The sequence below is a fragment of the Haliotis cracherodii genome, unplaced genomic scaffold, assembly GCF_022045235.1.
Source record: "Haliotis cracherodii isolate W230 unplaced genomic scaffold, xgHalCrac1.p SCAF_9, whole genome shotgun sequence".
Lineage (NCBI taxonomy): Eukaryota > Metazoa > Mollusca > Gastropoda > Lepetellida > Haliotidae > Haliotis > Haliotis cracherodii.
Window position 1 is genome coordinate 58,713,475 of NW_027266343.1, and position 21,324 is coordinate 58,734,798.

At 42.4% G+C, this 21,324-nt stretch overlaps 2 protein-coding genes across 3 annotated transcripts; both read right to left on the reverse strand.

The window, feature by feature from the left end:
* Positions 1-173: 173 nt before the first annotated feature.
* On the reverse strand, positions 174-10,173 carry LOC139452793 (uncharacterized). Of its 2 annotated transcripts, XM_071234407.1 has the most exons (8): positions 9,959-10,173; positions 9,649-9,672; positions 7,832-7,939; positions 7,416-7,516; positions 6,341-6,440; positions 5,394-5,564; positions 1,890-2,050; positions 174-372 (listed from the first exon to the last, which is right to left on the reverse strand). In XM_071234407.1, the coding sequence occupies exons 1-8, from the start codon at positions 10,008-10,010 to the stop codon at positions 274-276; spliced, it is 816 nt and encodes a 271-aa protein (XP_071090508.1). In that variant the 5' UTR covers positions 10,011-10,173; the 3' UTR covers positions 174-273. The 2 variants fall into 2 exon arrangements, with proteins under 2 accessions (XP_071090508.1, XP_071090509.1); XM_071234408.1 differs by lacking the exon at positions 9,649-9,672.
* A 3,266-nt stretch (positions 10,174-13,439) lies between these two features.
* Positions 13,440-20,722, reverse strand: LOC139452564 (uncharacterized). The gene is made up of 8 exons (XM_071234087.1): positions 20,492-20,722; positions 19,666-19,689; positions 17,744-17,851; positions 17,354-17,454; positions 16,149-16,251; positions 14,834-15,004; positions 14,169-14,332; positions 13,440-13,828 (listed from the first exon to the last, which is right to left on the reverse strand). Exons 1-8 carry the CDS (start codon positions 20,547-20,549, stop codon positions 13,730-13,732), a joined length of 828 nt encoding a protein of 275 aa, XP_071090188.1. The 5' UTR covers positions 20,550-20,722; the 3' UTR covers positions 13,440-13,729.
* Positions 20,723-21,324: the final 602 nt, after the last annotated feature.

A 21,324-nucleotide genomic window follows, 5' to 3' on the forward strand; every position in this document is an offset into this window, starting at 1 on the left:
CCCATGTGGGGAATCAAATCCGGGTTGTCGGAGTGACGAGCGAACGCCTTAACCACTAGGCTACCCCCCCCCCCCCCCCCCCCCCCCCCCCACCCCCACCCACACACACACACACACACACACAAACATGAGGCAGTGGTGACGTATATTCTGACCCGGTTTTATTACGGGGTAACAAGCATATATTACAATGTCCACTTGTGAGTGAGTGTGTAAAGGTTGACGCTTCTTTCAGCGGTTGGGGACACAGACATGGACTCCACACACATACAATCAGCATGTCGACACCCTCGGACTGGAGAGAAAGATGTGCAGAGTTGTAACTCCCGCTGTGTGTTTGGAGAGGCAGCGAGGCACTGGGTCCAGGAAGAACTGAAAGCGAAAATGAAGACTGAACTATGTGTGAGTGTGAGTGAGTTTGTTTGACGACGCTTCAAACGGTATTCCAGCTACATTCCCATGCGTCAGCATGGTTTGTGAAGACAGCCCGAAGCGAAGCCGGTCGTGTACTCCCTGTCAACATGGTGCAGACAAACCTAGAAACGTAATGAGAGCGAATCAGAAACTCCAACCCACGGGCAACTGATGGCTTTTATTGTCTGTTTTACAAACGTCCTGGTCCACATCGGCTAGCTGAATCGGTTCAAGTGGACTGACACTGAATTCAATTATACAAAATCGGAATCTAAAATTAATCAAGGAATAAAGACGTGTAGCTTTCCACGTGAACAATTCTCATTAAAATATATCTTTTTGCTTCCGCCTTTTAACAAAGACCTGAGGACATCCCATTACGGGTCACGCAAAACGACCTTTCATCCGACCAATCAGAGCGTCGCTTACCAGATCAGGATGCAAATCTAATCCATTCGTCACCACTCGCCTCTTTCCGTAACCTGCAAGAAGATCGGCTTGTCCCGCTGCAGTAGGCTCAAACGACTCCCCCTAAATTTGACTCTAGAGTCATCTGGGCCTATAACACGGAATAACACGAGTTGGCCAGGAATAAGATCTAATCATGCAACCACGAATGGGGCATTCCGAACGACAGTTACGGGCTGTACGACTGTTTCCGAATGCTAGACGTCGTCTATCTTTCACTAAGTTGGATAAACAGCTGAAGAGGAAGATTCTCAACAGGCCTTGAAAAGTACTGCCATATAATCTCAGCCATGCTTAGACATTCTGGAATCTTCTTCTGTTCAGTTTTCAAATTTTGTCTCGAGAACTTTGTCAAACTTTTTTCAAGCGTTGTCTGGTGTGGTTGTCCTGAGCGCGAATATCTGATGAGTGTAATGACATCGTGCATCGGACGTCGCATGGTTCGGGAAAATACGTATTAAGTAGACAGAACCAGGCAAACAAGAGGTCGATAGCATGACCACGCCGTCGGTACAATGATACGTCATTGGCCATGTCAGTAGACCCCCGTGGGGGAGCCTGGGTTAGAGTGAGTGAGTATGGATTAATGCCGTTTCAAGTAAAATTCCAGCAATATCACTGCGAGGGGATTCCGGGATAGAATAAGTCCCAAGCAACTGATTACGCATCTTCCCGACGTTAACTGACGTTAACTGACTATAAAAATCCAGTTTCCACCCTTGCCGAACTAGTGTGGAATTTCAAGGCTCGATCGTAGCGCCACCAGTGGCTTTTACGACTTATGTCCCTTCTATGCCTCTCCTATTGACCAATCAGATTCCTCCTCTCATCCTACTTGCATCTGCTTCAAACAAAATTGCCCAGTCTAGATCTGATCGGTGATCAAGATATCTATTGTAATAAAAGTCTTACTTCGCGAAGTGCATCAAATCATGCGAGCACGTTGATTAAAAACGTGAAAAGATTTGCAAAACATCTGTCGTTGGGTGGATCAAATGAAGACTTACCCCGAACGCGCGACTCGGTGGATATTCAAAGCGAGGAGAGGCTATGGTCGCCATGAAAGCCCAACCGAATGCGTCAAGTTGTCCGCCATTATAGAGCAGGAACACTGGGAAAAACTTGTTACAGGGCGAGTTTAGCCGGGCGTCATACCAGTAGTGTTCACCTGCGGTATAGGGTAGAGACAGCGGTATAGGATGTAGACGGTTTGGGATGAAGACTGCGGTATAGGATATAGACTGCGGTATAGACTACGGTATAGGATATAGACTGTGGTATAAGATATAGACTGATATATAGGATATAGACTGCAATATAGGGTATAGAACGCGGTATAGGATATAGACTTTGGTATAGACTGTGGTATAGGATATAGATTGCGGTATATGGTATAGAATGCAGTATAGGATATAGACTTCGGCATAGGATATAGACTGCGGTATAGACTGTGGTGTAGGATATAGACTGTGGTATAGGATATAAAGTGTGGGGTAGGATATAGACTGTGGTATTGGATATAAACTGCAGTATAAGATATAGACTGCGGTATAGGGTATAGAATGCGGTAAATGATATAGACTGCGCTATAGTCTGCGGTAAAGGATATAGACTGTGGTATAGGATATAAAGTGCGGGGTAGGATATAGACTGTGGTATTGGATAGAAACTGCAGTTTAGGGTACAGACTGCGGAATAGGATATAGACTGTGGTATAGGATATAAACTGCAGTATAGGGTATAGAATGCGGTAAATGATATAGACTGCGGTATAGACTGTGGTATAGGATATAGACTGTTGTATAGGATATATAATGCGATATAGGATATAGACTTCGGCATAGGATATAGACTGTGGTATAGACTGCGGTATAGGATATAGACTGTGGTATAAAACATAGAATGCAGTATAGGATATTGACTGTGATTTATATCTAGACTGAAGCATTGGATATAGACTGTGGTATAGGATAAAGACTGTGGTATAGGATATAGACTGTGGTATAGGATATAGGTTGAGGCATTGGATATAGACTGTGGTAAGGATATAGACTGTGGTATAGGATATAGACTGTGGTATAGGATATAGACTGTGGTATAGGATATAGATTGAGGCATTGGATATAGACTGTGGTATAGGATATGGATTGAGGTATTGGATAAAGGCTGTTCAGAATATAGACTGTAGTATAAGATATAGACTCCGGTGTAGGATGTAGACATTGGTATGGGATATAGACTGAGGTATATGATATAATCTGTGGCATAGGATATAGACTGAGGTGTAGGATATAGTCTGTGGTATAGGATATAGACTGCATATAGGATATAGACTGGGTATAGGATATAGACTGTTTAGGGAATAATCTGCAGTATAGGATATAGACTGCAGTATAAGATATAGACCCCGATGTAGGATATTGACTGCCGTATAGGATATAGACTGTGGTATAGGACATAGCCTGCGTATAGGATATAGACTGGGTATAGGATATAGACTGCGGTTAGGATATAGACTACATATAGGATATAGACTCCGGTATAGGATATATACTGTGGTATAAGATATAGACTGCGGTATAGGGTATAGGATGCGGTAAAGGATATAGACTGCGGTATAGGATATAGACTGTGGTATAGGATATCGACTGTAGTATAGTCTGCGGTATAGGATATAGACTGCGGTATAGGATATAGACTGCAGTATAGGGTATAGACTGTGGTATAGGATATAGACTCGTGTAAATCACACTGTTAAACATCACTTTGGATATGGAGATTATTAATCGCATACCAGGATAAATATCAGGAATACAAATTGTATTATGATATCCTTTGCAGTGTCATATTTAAAACAATCGATGTATGTGACTTAATTTGAACTGATGAAGTAACTTATATCTAACACAACTGCGCATGAATACATTGATAGAGGGGAACCGCCCCATGTCTCATATAGAATTATTTGAATTCATTTTTGTACATAAAGACCCACATATCAATGAATAGAGGTGATTGAAAGTGATTCCCAAAATGTTGCCTCATTTACATGTATGTCGGATTGTGATATCAAGTTTATCGCATGGATAACGCTATCCGTGATATGATATAAAACGACATAGACTAGAATTGTGATATACGAAGAAAATTGGTAGGGTACGTTATGCTGACCGATGACCTCACAATGATCTGCAAAGGATCTTTCACTATCTAAACCTTTGATCAAAAACTTGGTCAAGGAAAACTTTGACCAGTTTTCTTGGTCCAAGTTGGGCTGTTAACACTCATCAAAGTTTTTGGCAGGGTGTCAAAGTTTTGGTTGGAATTATCTTGCCAAGTAGTCTAAAGGTGGATGCTACTGACGAAGAATTGTTTGCTGCTGTCATATGTATTTTGTTGTATTGCCATGTTCAGAAGGCGGCGTCGGAGTAGTCAAAGGCATATTTGGTCCCGAGAATTGCTGCTGGTTAGTGAAACAAATCAATTAATTATTCCAACATGTCGTCAGTCCAAAATAGTTGACTAGTTTTTGATGGTATGTTACGCTATCTAAAACTTGGTCAAAGAAAACTTTGACCAGGTTTTCTTGGTCCAAGTTGGACTGTTTACACTCATTAAAGTTTTTGACAGGCCGTCAAAGTTTTGGCGGGAATTATCTTTCCAAAGTGAATGCTACTGACGAAGAATTGCTTGCTCATATGTATTTTGTGTATTGCCATGTTCAGAAGGCGGCGTCAGTGTAGGCAAAGGCGTATTTGGTCCCGAGAATTGCTGCTGGTTGTTGAAACAAATCAATTAATTCTTCCAACATGTCGTCAGTCCAAAATAGTTGACTCATTTTGACTTGACTCTATGCCCTTCCGGTTGAAAAGGGGTAAATGTTTCTTGCAGTCTGAAATTTAATTATTTAAAGTTTGATGAGAAATAGGATCAGTTTCTATTCCATCAAAGTCCCGTCAAAAACTTTGTCAAAGTTTTTGACAGTATGTTACACTATCAAAACTTGGTCAAAATGGACGTTGTCCAAGAGTTTGATAAAAGTTTTTGATAGTGTAACGGAGGATTTAACCAAGCGATATCTCACGTAATAACCAGTCTAAATGTTGTATCCATAGACCCATAGACTATCCACACTTATTAATTACTATCCCCAGCAATTATTGAACAGTGTATCATGAAATGCTTAGTGATGAGCTATTTGTATCGGTAAATTGGCAGGTTATCCCTAGCGTTTATTGAACATACACTGATAGGTTTAACGTGCTCTTAGGTGAGCCTTGATTATATTCCTCATTGTGCCTACCTAGTGGCGTGTTAGTGTTCAGTTGGATGTTATCCCTAGCGATTATTGAACAGTATGAAATGTTCGACCGTGTGAGTTAACCATTGTCACAGTACCAAGTTCCTGAAGCAGTGTGCCATATCCCGTAGAGAGTGATTTGTGCTAAGTTGGGATGTTCTCCCTAGCATTTATTGAGCAATATACATTCAGAACTTTGCGTGACACGTACCCATAGTGTTGAAGCAACGTCCTTTGTCCCATAGGGTGCCGCTAATATCGCTCTCCAGTCGGGGAACTTTATAACTGTCGCGGGGCTGGGTGCTGTTCTGAATCCAGAGGTCGCTCCCAGTTCCATCCGTCGCAAACTCTTGTGCAGTTCTTCCTCGGCTGCAGATGGTGCCTGGAAGTAACAAGTAGCATCCCATCAATGGACACGTGTGTGATCAAGGAACAAATGTGTGTGTTCAAGAGACACATGATCAAACACGTAGGTGTGTGTGTGTGTGTGTGTGTGTGTGTGTGTGTATGTGTGTGTCTGTATGTGTGTGTATGTATGTGTGTGTGTGTATGTATGTGTGTGTGTGTGTGTGTGTTCAGTGGACACATGTGTGTGTGTGTTCAGTGGACACATGTGTGTGTGTGTGTGTGTGTGTGTTCAATGGACACGTGTGTGTGTTCAATGGACACATGTGGATGTGTGTTCAATGGACACGTGTGTGTGTGTGTTCAGTGGACACATGTGTGTGTATGTGTGTGTGTGTGTGTGTGTGTGTGTGATGTGAAGCTGTGAAGAGTTTAATGAAGTGTTATCTAATTCCAGAAGCTTTGTGAACGGTGCATTGCGAGGATGTCCTCACAATGAATATTAAAAACAATCCGAAAGTGTTATTTTTCAATTCGAATTATTTCTAAATTTGTACATTGGTAGTCCACATGCAAGTAACCAAAACATGTCTGCATGGGCTGTGACGACACATGGAGGTCACAGTGCACGTGCACCGAAGATACATTGTTCAAGATACGATGGGTATGACAGGATTGTTATGCTACACTTGGGGCTTCCAACTATTGTCGTCGGTTCCGAATGGTCTTTTCAACAGAATACTCAATAACTAATCTGAAAATATTATGCTTGCAAGATTTCAGAGAGGTGCATTGAAGTAAAATGATCGTTACTTGGATCCAGGAAATAGGCCGTGATGTACTCCTTGCCGTTATACTCCACGAAGGGCTGGTCCAACAAGCCGACGTATGGGTACCCGTTGAAGCTCTCAAACTGGATGTGAAAAGGTGGGAAATAAAACGCTTGTGTCGAACTGTATATCATTCAAACATTAGTTCGACGCACACAAACTGGATATAACGAAGTGGGAAATAAAACGATTGTGTCGAACTGTATATCATTCAAACATTACTTCGACGCACACAAACTGGATATAACGTAGTGGGACAAATATACTTCTGTTATATATCCTGATGACTTACAAATTGTATTTGAAAATATATATTCGGTATTTTACTTGAGTGACCTGACACGCCGAAACTATACTCACGTGCAAAAGTAACAGTGACGTGACCATGTTTCAATTACAAACCTTGCATGACTCTGGATTATTTTGGAAGATGTTTTTGAAAGAAACGCAACCAACCAATTGGTATTGCACGTTTCTTTTGCAAGAAATAACTAATATTATAGAGCTCGTGGGTTTCACCAAATAATACTGTTCAAAGCGGCGTTAAACCAAACTCACTCACTCACTCACTCACTCACTCACTTACCATGCCCAATGTGGCGCAAGGAGAAATAACCTGTTTGGATAGTCTTTGTCATCGGTTTAAATAAAATGGGAGATGAAATTCATGTTCTCACGCCATGTTCAGTGAACGACGATGTATGAGAAGGACTTCTCAATGAATATTTATATTAATGAAGTCTCCTGCTGTTATAAATATGTCTTCAGGACGAGATTTAACCTTTCACGTTGCCAGAACCCGCCATGACGTCTCCTGTAGACGGCGCTAGTGTCATGAACAATGTTTATTGTGTTATGTTAATGACTGACCATTATTATATTTATATTGATAGACATCTCTCATAAGTCGTTGAATTAGTGGTCATGGGATTACACAGGTCCTTAGTGTACCACGTTACATGTCTACCCTGGTGCCAAGGAATGAGACGACACTAAACCCATCTGTATCTTAGGAAAATCCTCGGATGCGAATCAATAACATCAGGTCGCACACTAACCCCTGTCTGTATCCCCGCGATGTAGCCGTTGACGTCGTAGATGAGGACCACGGCGGTGTCGCCGTCCTTCACATAACGCTTACCAGCAAACTTAGGGGTTTCTGAAATGTAAGAAACCAAAGACAACTAGAATCATTATTATTATTATTATTATTATTATTATTATTATTATAGGTATCATCAATATATTGCATTAAATTAGAGTAAATTTCTATTATCTCAGATCCTCACTCAAAGGCAGCACTGCGTGTAAAATGAAAATGAAATGTAGAGATTTAAGAGCAGTCTGAACAAAGAGCCAAAAGGGGGATATCTCCAGGTAGGCAAAAGGAGATAATTCAATAGTACAGGCGTGCACGAGCAAACGTTCTGAAACCAAGTGATTTGAGCGTCTGTTAACACTTGCTGATGCACACCTTGACAGTCCGACACTTTGGACCAGCCCTCCGTCACGGCATGGGCCTCGGTCCGGGGCATGTTGTCGAAGCCGGTGTTGCTGGTGCTGCCGGGTGGAGTCCACGTCACTGGAGCAGTTCAGAAATGTTCACCATAACCAAACCAACAAGGGCCCCAAAATATTTTCGGAGGAGTTAGATGTGATTGAGGTTTATTGACGCAGTCAGCAAAAGTACAGCAAACGTATCAACCACCAGTGTAACTACAGTCATATATATATCACTATATCACGGGGACGTGTAGTCAGCAATATCACAGCTATATCACTGAGGCCGGTAGTCAGCAATATAAAAGCAACATCACGGGGACCTGTAGTCAGCAATATCACAGCTACATCACGGGGACCTGTAGTCAGCAATATTACAGCTACATCACGGGGACCTGAAGTCAGCAATATAACAGCTACATCACGGGGACCTGTAGTCAGCAATATTACAGCTATAACACGGTGACCTGTAGTCAGCAATATTACAGCTACATCACGGGGACCTGTAGTCAGCAATATTACAGCTATAACACGGTGACCTGTAGTCAGCAATATTACAGCTACATCACGGGGACCTGTAGTCAGTAATATCACAGCTACATCACGGGGACCTGAAGTCAGCAATATAACAACTACATCACGGGGACCTGTAGTCAGTAATATTACAGCTATATCACAGGGACCTGTGGTCAGCAATATTACAGATATATCACGGGGACCTGTAGTCAGCAATATCACAGCTACATCACGGGGACCTGAAGTCAGCAATATAACAGCTACATCACGGGGACCTGTAGTCAGCAATATTACAGCTTTAACACGGTGACCTGTAGTCAGCAATATAACAGCTACATCACGGGGACCTGTAGTCAGCAATATCACAGCTACATCACGGGGACCTGAAGTCAGTAATATTACAGATACATCACGGGGACTTGTAGTCAGCAATATCACAGCTATATCACGGGGACCTGTAGTCAGCAATATCACAGCTACATCACGGGGACCTGTAGTCAGTTATATTAAAGCTATATCACAGGGACTTGTAGTCAGCAATATCACAGCTATATCACAGGGACCTGTAGTCAGCAATATTACAGATATATCACGGGGACCTGTAGTCAGTAATATTACAGCTATATCACGGGGACCTGTAGTCAGTAATATTACAGCTATATCACAGGGACCTGTGGTCAGCAATATTACAGATATATCACGGGGACCTGTAGTCAGCAATATCACAGCTACATCACGGGGACCTGAAGTCAGCAATATAACAGCTACATCACGGGGACCTGTAGTCAGCAATATTACAGCTATAACACGGTGACCTGTAGTCAGCAATATTACAGCTACATCACGGGGACCTGTAGTCAGCAATATCACAGCTACATCACGGGGACCTGAAGTCAGTAATATTACAGATACATCACGGGGACTTGTAGTCAGCAATATCACAGCTATATCACGGGGACCTGTAGTCAGCAATATCACAGCTACATCACGGGTACCTGTAGTCAGTAATATTACAGCTATATCACGGGGACCTGTAGTCAGTTATATTAAAGCTATATCACAGGGACCTGTAGTCAGCAATATTACAGATATATCACGGGGACCTGTAGTCAGTAATATTACAGCTATATCACGGGGACCTGTAGTCAGTAATATTACAGCTATATCACAGGGACCTGTGGTCAGCAATATTACAGATATATCACGGGGACCTGTAGTCAGCAAGATCACAGCTATATCAAGGCGGCATGTCGTCAGTGAAACAAGAAGGTCTACCTTGTAACGTTTCCCATTCGGGCGCTGGAAAACAAAAATTCAGTGAAACGGTTAACAACAAACTAAACTTGAAACAATATTGAATTCAATCTCAAAACACATTGCTTACTTCTGTTATTATCAGCATACAGTTTTAAACGCATATATTTGAGGCTTTTAGGGGGCCGACTATTTGATATTCTGGTTATGTGTGTGTGTATGTGTGTGCGTGCGTGCGTGCGTGCGTGCGTGTACGTGTGTGTGTGTAAAAATATATGTTGGGCGTTCGGAAAAATGGTCGGTGCTACATCAGAAAAGCAAAGTCACCTACCCCCAAGACATCTTGCAGTGGCCCACAGCAACAGCAACAGCGAATGAAACATGACGCCTATTACTAACGATTCCTGTGCCAAACGCAATAGTAGATGTGCTCTGTTGTTCTACACTGTTCTATAATCCGCGTTCTTAGAGCTGGTCTGGCCGAACTGACGATGTTTCAGGGGTTCTGAAGTATGGGGGCTGTTGTTGTACGGCTTCAGCAACACACATCAAGTACAAGTAAATGACGTAAGAATATATCACCAAATTAAGCACGTTTCAATTAAGATTCTAATAACTCCCGGGTTGTAATCAGCTCTTTAACGGCGCATGCCCTTTACGACATTCCGTCTGCTGGTTCAGTTACCACAATTACAGTTGCCATGTTGAACTCATGTAGGCGTCTGCAGTTCAACTGTACTTAAGAACACGAGCAGTGTTGTGAAGCAAACGACGACCAGCGAGTGAACATGGTGTTGTGCCGCTGCAGAGAATCGATTTCGGGTCTTCGGATGACCAGCAAACACTGTAACCACAAGGCCACCCCACTGTTTCCATTCTCAAACGAACTCATGTAAAGTACATTTTGAAATACGTGTCTATCAAAAAGATAGACGAGACTTTCTTGTTGCAAAATAAACATCTTAACTATACATTAACCAATCAATTAAGAATTGACCGTCACTTTGCGTGAGTTCATTGGAGTATGAAGGTTCATACTCCAATGAACACACACACAAAGTGAAAGTCAATTCTTATAAAAAATTTTATCACAATTTATTACCCCAAAGGATGTAGGTCAAGATTTAAACACAATTTTATTTATTACGTGTGACTTCATGTTTACACTTACAGCCATACAACAACCAGCTCTATCGCGGAATAAAATAGTTCCTCAAAAAGAGGTGACATGGGCGTATGGATGCACAACTTGCTCTTCAGAAACATCTTACGCAACACATGTGTTCAAATAATATCCCCATTAGATGAGAAAGGTCTGTAAAGAACTTCCTCAGTAAGTCAGTCACAATGAGAGCGCTTCAAAATACATTTACATCAAGTACAAGGCGTCAAAATGTCCGACACGATAAACGTGACGGGAGAGATTTCCGAAGTTGTTAATGAACCTGTGGCTATTACATGTGTTAGTCATCACTGATCAACTGGCCGATCACTGAAAGGTGATTAAAGATGCCTCACTGTCAGCCTAGACACGGATCGAGTCGATACTACGATAGTTTTGATGTGCATTTCTTCGTTTGTTTAGGATGGGCCGTAGCGAGGATATTCGTGAACAATCATGCAGTCACGCTCTCTTACGTTTCTCAATGTATACCGAAACGCTGAGACCAAGATTAAAGGTTCTAAATGATCAGAAAGAACGCTTATGTTAGTTTGTCTTCGTGTTAGGGAATTCCCAGGGGTTTCCCCAGGAATGTGGAAGTAGTCCGTCAGTGTTCGTCTCGTGAACAACGTATGAACGTCAATTTCGCGGTAATGTGACAGACCTCCAATGGAAAAGCCGTATATCTTGTAAACGTCAAATTAAAAAAAATATTCAATGATGACTATGAATGATGACTATACCTATTGGTCACATGTTTCTATTTGTCATGTCGGGCATTGTGAAGTGATAGTAAATGTATCACGACACAAATGTATCTGAAATAAAGGTGCAACGTATTTTATCAAGATCACGTGGACCAATCAGATCTCATCATTTAGACATAGAGGTGTAACGTATTTTATCAAGATCACGTGGACCAATCAGATATCATCATTCTGACATAAAGGTGCAACGTATTTTTTCAAGATCACGTGGACCAATCAGATTTCATCATTCAGACATCGAGGTGTAACGTATTTTATCAAGTGAGTGAGTTAAAATTTAAAGTCACATCGGCATTATTTCAGCCATATCGTGACTTTATTTTATCAAGATCACGTGGACCAATCAGATCCAACCATTCTGACATAGAGGTGTAACGTATTTTATCAAGATCACGTGGACCAATCAGATCTCATCATTCTGACATAGAGGTGTAACGTATTTTATCAAGATCACGTGGGCCAATCGGATCTCATCTTTCTGACATAGAGGTGTAACGTATTTTATCAAGATCTCGTGGACCAATCAGATCTCACCATTCTGACATAGAGGTGTAACGTATTTTATCAAGATCTCGTGGGCCAATCGGATCTCATCTTTCTGACATAGAGGTGTAGCGTATTTTATCAAGATCACGTGGACCAATCAGATCTCATCATTCTGACATAGAGGTGTAACGTATTTTATCAAGATCACGTGGACCAATCAGATCTCATCATTCTGACATAGAGGTGTAACGTATTTTATCAAGATCACGTGGACCAATCAGATCGTACCATTCTGACATAGAGGTGTAACGTATTTCATCAAGAGCATGTGGACCAATCAGATCTCACCATTCTGACATGGAAGATTTACACAGCCGGTTGTTCTATGCTGTGTCAACATGAAGTCACATGAGTAAAATTGTCTCAACATCCTTTGAGGAACCAAATTATGGGTATGTAATATTATGAGAACTGATTTTCAATGTGAGGTCATTGCAGTATGAACCTTCATAGAGTGAGAGCCAGCGTGTATGCATTACGGAGGCTGGGATGTCCCCCACACAATGGTTGACTCTCAGCCTGCCTCACGCTCCTTAAGTCTGAAAACTGGATGATTTTACTGCCGCTTAGTTGACTTTGGCGAAAATGAAGATGTACAAAATAGTTATGGCTCACCTGTATCGGGTTGGAAAAGTGAGGAAATGTAGCATATCATGTTATCTATGTGTTAAATAGTTGATATGTTATTACCTCCCTTGTACAGTCGGTAGCCTACAGTACAAGGTTGCATCTTTAGTAATCAACTCTTCAAGATTTATGAACCAATGACATAGAGACAATGTGCACAGTCGGATCTATAAAAGATCTATCTATACAAGAACCATCTACTTCTAGACAAGAAATAGTCGTCACTGTGACTGAAACAAAACTTAAATGATCGTCTTCATGTATAGAAACAGCTAAAGTAGCCCAGTTGGATGAACCCGTGGAACTCTTTCAGTCTGCGGGTGTGTATACAGTGTACTGACTCCGCGCCGATCAGTCCTTGTTTTATCCCCTTCATATCTAGCGTCAGGCAGGGTAACAATAAGTACCATCTTGTAACTTCTTTTTGGTTTGAGGAGGTCAGGAGATCGAACCCCCGCCCTTCCGCCCTATGGGCAATCGCTCTGTCACTACACCACGGAGGCGGTCTGGCATTATGTATACACACATTGTGTTTATAGGGAGGACAGCATCAACACTACCACTGTACAACACAGCAACTCTCCGTCATGGTTTACCAGACACTGGCGAAGTAACAGTACACCGAGGTCGAAACCACATCTGATCCTGTTAGTACCTTTTTATTAGGACTCGCTCAACTCGTTAAGATCGAAACAAATGTCATACCATTTTCGACAGTTTATTTCAGTAAAAGCCACAATCATAGAATAGATTGATTTTGACCAAAATGAAATACACGGCAGACATCTCCCACACTAGCCAATGAAAGAACTAGCCAATGTAAGAGCACTAGCCAATAAAGCAGATGTACATGTATAATCATTGGCAACACGTGATTCAGGTCACGTGTTATTATCATTCAATCAGAAAGAAGAATTGTTCGAAATGAAGGAATCTGTCATTCTAAGCAGATGTACAATCACTAGTCACGTGGTTAGAGTCACGTGTCATTGTCATCCAATCAGCAGAAGGAGTAGTTGGGGTCCGACATGTAGATATGCATGGTGGTTGTGCCCGATGTCTGGGTGTACAGACAGTCTGGCACAGGGTCCAGGAAATACTGAAAACAGAAATACAATACTCTCGTAAATTCGTTTGATGAAAGATTGGCTACAGTTTTTTTTATCGTTCAGGGGGCGGTCGGGTAGCCTAGTGGTTAAACCATTCGCTCGTCACGCCGAAGACCCTGGTTCGAAGACATGGGTACAATGTGTGAAGCCCATTTCTGGTGTCCCCCGCCGTGATATTGCTGGAATATTGCTCAAAGCGGCGCTAAACCATACTCACTCACTTGTATCGTTCAGCGAAGTAATATTTGATGAAGTTATTTGCTGGCAAAGATCCTAAAATACGAATGGAACTAAATATGTTACTAATGTTTTCTGTTGTGATAGACATACCCCGAACGCTGTCATACGCGGGTGTTCATATCTTGTGGATGTGGTGAGGTTGGCCAAGAACGCCCACCCGAAGCCGTCCAGGATGCCCTGGTTGTAGAGGAGGAACATGGGGAAGAACTCATCACAACTCTGGTCCTTTCGCAGGTTGTACCAGTAGTGTTGTCCTGCAACAGTAACGTTCATAATCATAGAACACACAGTGTCATTTAGTAAGTGGTCAAATGTAACAAATGGTATTTGGGGATAACACTTTTTTGGTAAAGTACAGATTCTCGTACTTTTTTGGGTTGAGTCCCGTCCGGGATTCGAACCCGCACTGCCAGAGTGAGGCACCAAATCGGCTGCACACTAAGTCAGCGATCTAACCCACTCAGCCACCGAGGCCTCCACAAAATGAAAGTCCGACAACTGGTAGTCTTGATCACGTACTTTGTGTACCCCTGTGACAAGTGAACACAATGCCATTTAGAAAGTGGTCAAATGTAACACATGTGGGATAACACTCTCTTGGTAAAGTAAAGTACAGGGGGTGGTGGTGACCCTTGGTTTGTGAGTACCATATCCATGGGTTTGACGGGAAAGTTTAACCTCGGCCACTTCTTTCAATTATGCTGATGAGTTAACTAATAGTTCTGCGTTAAACGAAAAAATCCTATTTCCTTCACCCATAGTTCTGAAGCAGTGTCCCTTCGTCCACAGTGTGGAGCCAATATTCCTCTCCAGCTTGGGGACCTTGGTGCTGTCTGATGGGCGCGTGCCGTTCTGGATGTACATGTCACTTCCGGTGCCCTCGCTCTCGAACATGTCGGAGGTTCTTCCTCCACTGCATATACCACCTAAGAAAGGGATACATCAGATATGTTTTCTCCTCTACAGCGCAAATGAGAGTTGTGGTGTGTGGTTTATTAGTGCCTAGACTTAAGTTATCCTATTGAAATGAAAGATGTTCTCTGATGCACTCAAACAAACTATGAAAATGCACATATTTGTAAATGCTGCTTGTACAATACAACCTATACAATGCAGAAACTATACATGATACAAGGGGTGAGGGAGGGCAAAGATGGCCCAGTAATCTAAGGCGCGGCAATTCGCTGTACAGTGTTGCGTCCCTTGGACACGCCCGATATATCTGTTTGTGGGTTCGAATCCCGGTTCGTCCCGATTATGTTTATAGGACTGTCAGCACCATATCCGTTCTCGTGGGTTTTTTTTAACCGCAGTGGTTAACGTCTAACACCTGCATCACTTTGGGCTTTCCTCCCATATTAAGCTGTTACGCCGCGGTATAGCTGGAATACTGTTAAAAGCGGCGTTAAAAACCCAACTCACTCACTCACTCATACAGGGCGATAAAAGACAGCCCGATGGTCTAAGGTGTCGGTCTAAGAGCTGCGTCCCTCCAACATCTGAATGATGTTGGTTCGTACAGATTCGCACTGATTCGTCCTCGTCCATACACCTCGTCCTCGTCCAGGACCATACACCTGCTCGTGGGTTTCACCCGAACGACAAACATCAACGACGTTTGTCATTATTGGCTTTCTCCATTATCACGTGTTTGTTTGTTTGTATGTTTGTATGTTGTGTAACGCCATACCTAAGCAATATGACGGCGCTCTGTAAATAATCAAGTCTGAACCAGACAACCCAGGGATTGACATCATGAGTATAGATCTACGCAATTGAGATACGATGACGTGCATCAACCAAGTCAACGAGTCTGACCATCAGATCCCGTACGTTGCCTCTTACGGCACGCATTGGATGCTGATAGCCTATTCTAACCCGGGTTTCTCCATAATTAATTAGGGCATAAACCTATTTATAAACAAAGAGTATGATGGTGGGTTTGAATCCCGGTTCGTCCTGATTATAACTTGAGGTTTGTCAGCACCGTACCCGTGGTTGTGGTAAACGTCTCAGACCTGCATCACTATATGGTGATGTCAGTGAAATACACCCCAGCCCCTCACTCACTGGGATTAGTGAAGTAAACAGTGATGTACTGTTTGCCGTCGTCCTCCACGAAGGGGTGGTTCTGCAGGGTGGGGGACGGGTAGTTGTTGGGCTGAGGGGGAAACTGCCAACAGAAAACAAAAAGATTTGATATTATATAATGGTTCATGTGACATGAGACAGTTACTGCATATTATGCAAAACTGTCATCTTTAAACAAAAGTTTAACATTTATACGTTGACCTATTTTGAAAAAAACGGTAATACATTCTGCTTGACATATATGCTATATACACACTATTATTTTGAGAAGAAAACAACTAGAAATACGAAAGCTTGTTTCATCCTTGTAGAGCAGATACAAGAATACAGATAAATACAGATAAATGCTTGGTGTTGTTCCTATAGAAAATGTTCGGATTACCAAATGTATGATAGCCTGTAATGGTCCGTCTGCACGAATGTGTTGTGATACGGGTATGACATCCATCATACCAATGATAATCTCACAAAAGGTCAGTCACGTTTTGATAACGAGTGTACTGTTTTGGTTCAATCCAATGTTCAAGTGTGTACTTGCTTTTCCCGGCAGTTTAGATGTAGTATTTCCCTCTCAGTACAACACATTAACACTCGTGTGTATATTTAAAACACCGACTGCTACAAATCACTAGTAGCGAATCTACAGCGGCTAATGCATCTGGTTACTGCTTGCTGGTATCGCCAGTGTGACATGAGGGGCGTTCGGTTGCTTTGTGGTTCCAGCTCTTCACGCCGGGACCCAGGTTTGAATCCTTACATGGATAAAGGGGGTACAGCTGAATTAATGCTAAAAGCACGACACTTTTCAAGTCAGTATCTCAATAATATGGATAGCGTATGTGTCGGGAAAGTAATCCGAAGGAAAATAACGTATTCCTGTATTTTGTATGGAGTGAACATCGTTTTGTTTGTTTGCTTGTTGTTTAACGTCCGCACACAACAATACTTCAGCTATATGACGACGGTCTGTAAAAATCGAGTCTGGACCAGACAATCCAGTGATTGATATTGTGAGCATCAATCTTCGCAATTTGGATAGTATTACGATGACAGGCATCAACCAAGTCAGCGAGTCTGACCACCCGATCCCGTTAGTCGACTCTTATGACAAGCATGGGTTGCTGAAGATCTATTCTAACCCGGAATCTTCACGGGTAGGAGAGAACATCAGGCCGTACACTTACCCCTGCCTGTATCCCTGCGATGTAGCCGTTGACGTCGTAGATGAGGACCACGGCGGTGTCGCCGTCCTTCACATAACGCTTACCAGCAAACTTAGGAGTATCTGGGGACGAATATATTATTGTTATATACAATGCTGTTGACCGTAAATCCAAAACAATCATTAAAGACTACAAACATCAAAACATGCTCCTTGTTGGCGGGGTCTAATTATCATCTGATAAACAGGGGAAGGTGCATTGACATAGAATATTTCATAAACAATGCCGTCATTACCAACTTTGGTTTCACTAATTATATATACAGGTCCTGATTGACGGGATTCAAGTGTACCTACCATCACGGACGGATATCAACGTCTGTCCTGATTAACGAGGTTCAACTGTACCTACCATCACAGTCGGAGATCATCGTCCATCCCTCCCGCCAAGCATCTTTCTCAGTCCGCGGCATGTCGGCGAAGCCTCGTGAGCTGTAGCAGTCGGCCGCATCCCATGTCACTGGAGCCACATGTTAAACGTTGTAAATTGATTGGTACTGATCGCTTTTTCATATCAGTTGAGCCACAACAAGTAGTAAGTGAATTGCCTCAGGAGAAAGATGTTATTTCATAGATTGTTTATGAAATGTGTTGATTTATGATGCAGCGCAGACATGGCAGGCACCAAATGGCCAATTGATATTATGTACTCATGTAATATAAGGACGGTCGGGTAGTCTCGTTGAAGCGTTCGCTCGTCACGCCGAACACCCGGGTTCGATTCCCGACATGGGTACAATGCGTGAAGCCTATCTCTGGTGTTATTGCTGGAATATTGCTAAAAGTGGCGTAAAACCATACTCACTCACTCACTCACTCTCATGTAATATTGTATATGATATTTAGCAGTACGTGTACTCTATGTGGATGACAGCACACCTGCCGGATAAAGGCAGTGCAGCAGTACACCACGTTCTTTAGACTGTCAAACATCTTGGACACCCAATAAAGAGGAGGTCAAATCTTCCCTACTATTTAGAATCATATTTTGTGAAACAAGACTGTAGTGAACATGTTTCCTGAATTTGTTTTGTTGATAATAGAAGTGCATATCTCACATTAAGAGTTAATCGGGGTATCTACACACGCAGGGGGTTTAACCAGCTCATTAATGAAGTGAATACGTTATTGATGAAGTGATGCATTTAGTCCTTATTTCAGGAAATTCGTCATGTTATAAAGTACTGTTTTACGCCATGTTACTTAGGTGTTCCCTCTCACGTCACATAGTCATCCCTTCTTCCCTGCCATGTCACGTAGACACCCCTTGTTCCCTGCCATGTCACGTAGACATCCTCTGTTCCCTGTCATGTCACGTTGGTATCATCTGTTTCCTATCATGTCACGTAGACATCCCCTGTTCCCTGCCATATCACGTAGACATCCTCTGTTCCCTGCCATGTCACGTAGACATCCCTTGTTCCCTGTCATGTCACGTAGACATCCTCTGTTTCCTGTCATGTCACGTTGGTATCATCTGTTTCCTGTCATGTCACGTAGACATCCCCTGTTTCCTGCCATGTCACGTAGACATCCTCTGTTCCCTGTCATGTCACGTAGACATCCTCTGTTCCCTGTCATGTCACGTTGGTATCATCTGTTTCCTATCATGTCACGTAGACATCCCGTGTTCCCTGTCACGCCACGTAGACATCCCTTGTTCCCTGTCATGTCACACATTAAGGTGACATGCCGTGATATGACTGGCATACTGTTAAAAGCGGCGTTAAACCCAACTCACTCACTCACTCACTTGAAGAGATATATGGATATACATTCAGAACACGTTCATGTCAGATTATCATCAAAGCTAACCCTCCTTACACATCGATCCACGCACAACGGGGCTGACGGTTGTAGAGATACACTCGCCTTGTGAACCGCCCCGCGGCGGCCCGCCCGCCCCGCCCCGCCCCGCCCCGCCCCGCGCCGCCCCGCCCAGGAACTTTGTTTCCACACAAGAACATCAAGCCCTGAATTATCATAATATGTGTTTGCCGCGATATGATCTAACGTGGGAAACGCTTGATGTCAAGAGGAAATTTTGAAGCGCAAGGTCTAGTTACAAAATAAATACTGCAGCTACACCCCTATAGACTGGATATAGATACGGAGAATGTAGGCTCTTTCAGCGATGACCCGGGGGAACAGGTACGGCAAACAACTTGTTTAAATATTGCACAGGTACCAGTTTGTTTCCAGTGTGGTTCAAACTAAATAACATTTTACCTAAATACCGTGTTACAATTGGCTAAATCAGTGTGTAAAACATACCTTTCAAATGATTCCAGTCGGGGGCTGAAACGAAAATATCCTTACTTTAAATGTTATAATGATTAAAGTATCATGAATGTTTCATGTACAAAAGCAGGAAGATTACAGAATGTAACAGACTGAATTGACAGTGCTATATGGTGCTGTTGACACAAACCACAGAAACACGAACTAAACAGCATGGTCATTATTAATAATAAAACACCGTTGTCAACAACATCACTATGACCGGTATAACTAATAAACCATTGTCAATAACATCACTATGGCCGATATAACTAATAAACCATTGTCAACAACATCACTATGACCGGTATAACTAATAAACCATTGTCAACAACATCACTATGACCGGTATAACTAATAAACCATTGTCAACAACATCACTATGATCGGTATAACTAATAAACCATTGTCAACAACATCACTATGACCGGTATAACTAATAAACCATTGTCATCAACATCACTATGACCGGTATAACTAATAAACCATTGTCAACAACATCACTATGACCGGTATAACTAATAAACCATTGTCAACAACATCACTATGATCGGTATAACTAATAAACCATTGTCAACAACATCACTATGATCGGTATAACTAATAAACATGTACGGTAGAGCATGGCAAGACTGGGAAAAGTGTCCTTAACATCTTTGGCAATACAAAAATCGCATAAAAGAGAACGTTAACCTAAGGTCCATGTGTGACAAACAGCTTCTCCGGGGTATAACGCTTATCTTACACCACCCATCCACCGTATACTTCCCTGCAGAAATAATGAAACATCTGTAACTGTAGAACAATAAACGTAACTTACTGCCCCAAAAACCAGCAGCAACGCCGACACAGAACGTCAACAGCACGACCCGTAACATCCTGACGACTACCTCGTCTCAAGCTGCCCTAGCAATGGCTGTGTAATGTGTCGTCTAACAGGTGTGCTGTGGACTTTTTGCGATGTCACGGCGATCACTTAAAGACGACAATTGGCGACGGGCACTGAGTGTCTACTCTTAAAAATCACGAGCATTTGTATGTAGACAGACCATGGATCATAGTTGGTCCAATCTGCACTTTGGACCCACGACAAGTGGACTTTGTCACCTAAGGGATGCAACTATGTACAAGAATTGCACAATTTCTGCCTGGTGCTGAGTCATACGGTTGGCCTACATCCCACAAGTAATCTCTGTCTTCAGGGGAAAGAAGCCATATTGGAACTATAAACATGTTTCTCGATAACTAAAGGTATATCTAATATATGTTTACCATACACGGACCTTTCTCAGTGATATACCCGTTTATAAAAATCAAGTTTCATAGAATGGCTGTCGATCTCGAGTAAAGTCATGACAGTGAGTGAGTGATGAGTGAGTGAGTATGGTTTTACGCCGCTTTTAGCTATATTCCAGCACTATTCCGGCGGTGGACACCAGAAATGGGCTTCACACATTGTACCCATGTGGAGAATCGGACCCATGTCTTCGGCGTAACGAATAGTTATGACAATAACTGACTGTGTCGCCCAAACATACAGACATATGAACGCGAAGCATAATATTCTCGAGTTTCGGGAAAAGCACTTTTGTATTGATGCAAGTAAGGTTATATAAAGTGGCATTATTTCGATTGTTTAGTCAGCACATGTAA

Bases quoted from the DNA above. Each gene is read 5' to 3' on its own strand.
- LOC139452564 (XM_071234087.1), bottom strand. From the start codon at position 20,549: ATGTTACGGGTCGTGCTGTTGACGTTCTGTGTCGGCGTTGCTGCTGGT. The intron at 15,005-16,148 runs GTGAGTGAGGGG...TCCCTTTCTTAG, and splicing joins TGTTTACTTCACTAATCCCA to GTGGTATATGCAGTGGAGGA. The intron at 14,333-14,833 runs GTGAAGGAAATA...TTACTGTTGCAG, and splicing joins ACACTGCTTCAGAACTATGG to GACAACACTACTGGTACAAC.
- LOC139452793 (XM_071234407.1), bottom strand. From the start codon at position 10,010: ATGTTTCATTCGCTGTTGCTGTTGCTGTGGGCCACTGCAAGATGTCTT. The intron at 6,441-7,415 runs GTTAGTGTGCGA...TTTCACATCCAG, and splicing joins TCGCGGGGATACAGACAGGG to TTTGAGAGCTTCAACGGGTA. The intron at 2,051-5,393 runs GTACGTGTCACG...CCTATACCGCAG, and splicing joins ACGTTGCTTCAACACTATGG to GTGAACACTACTGGTATGAC.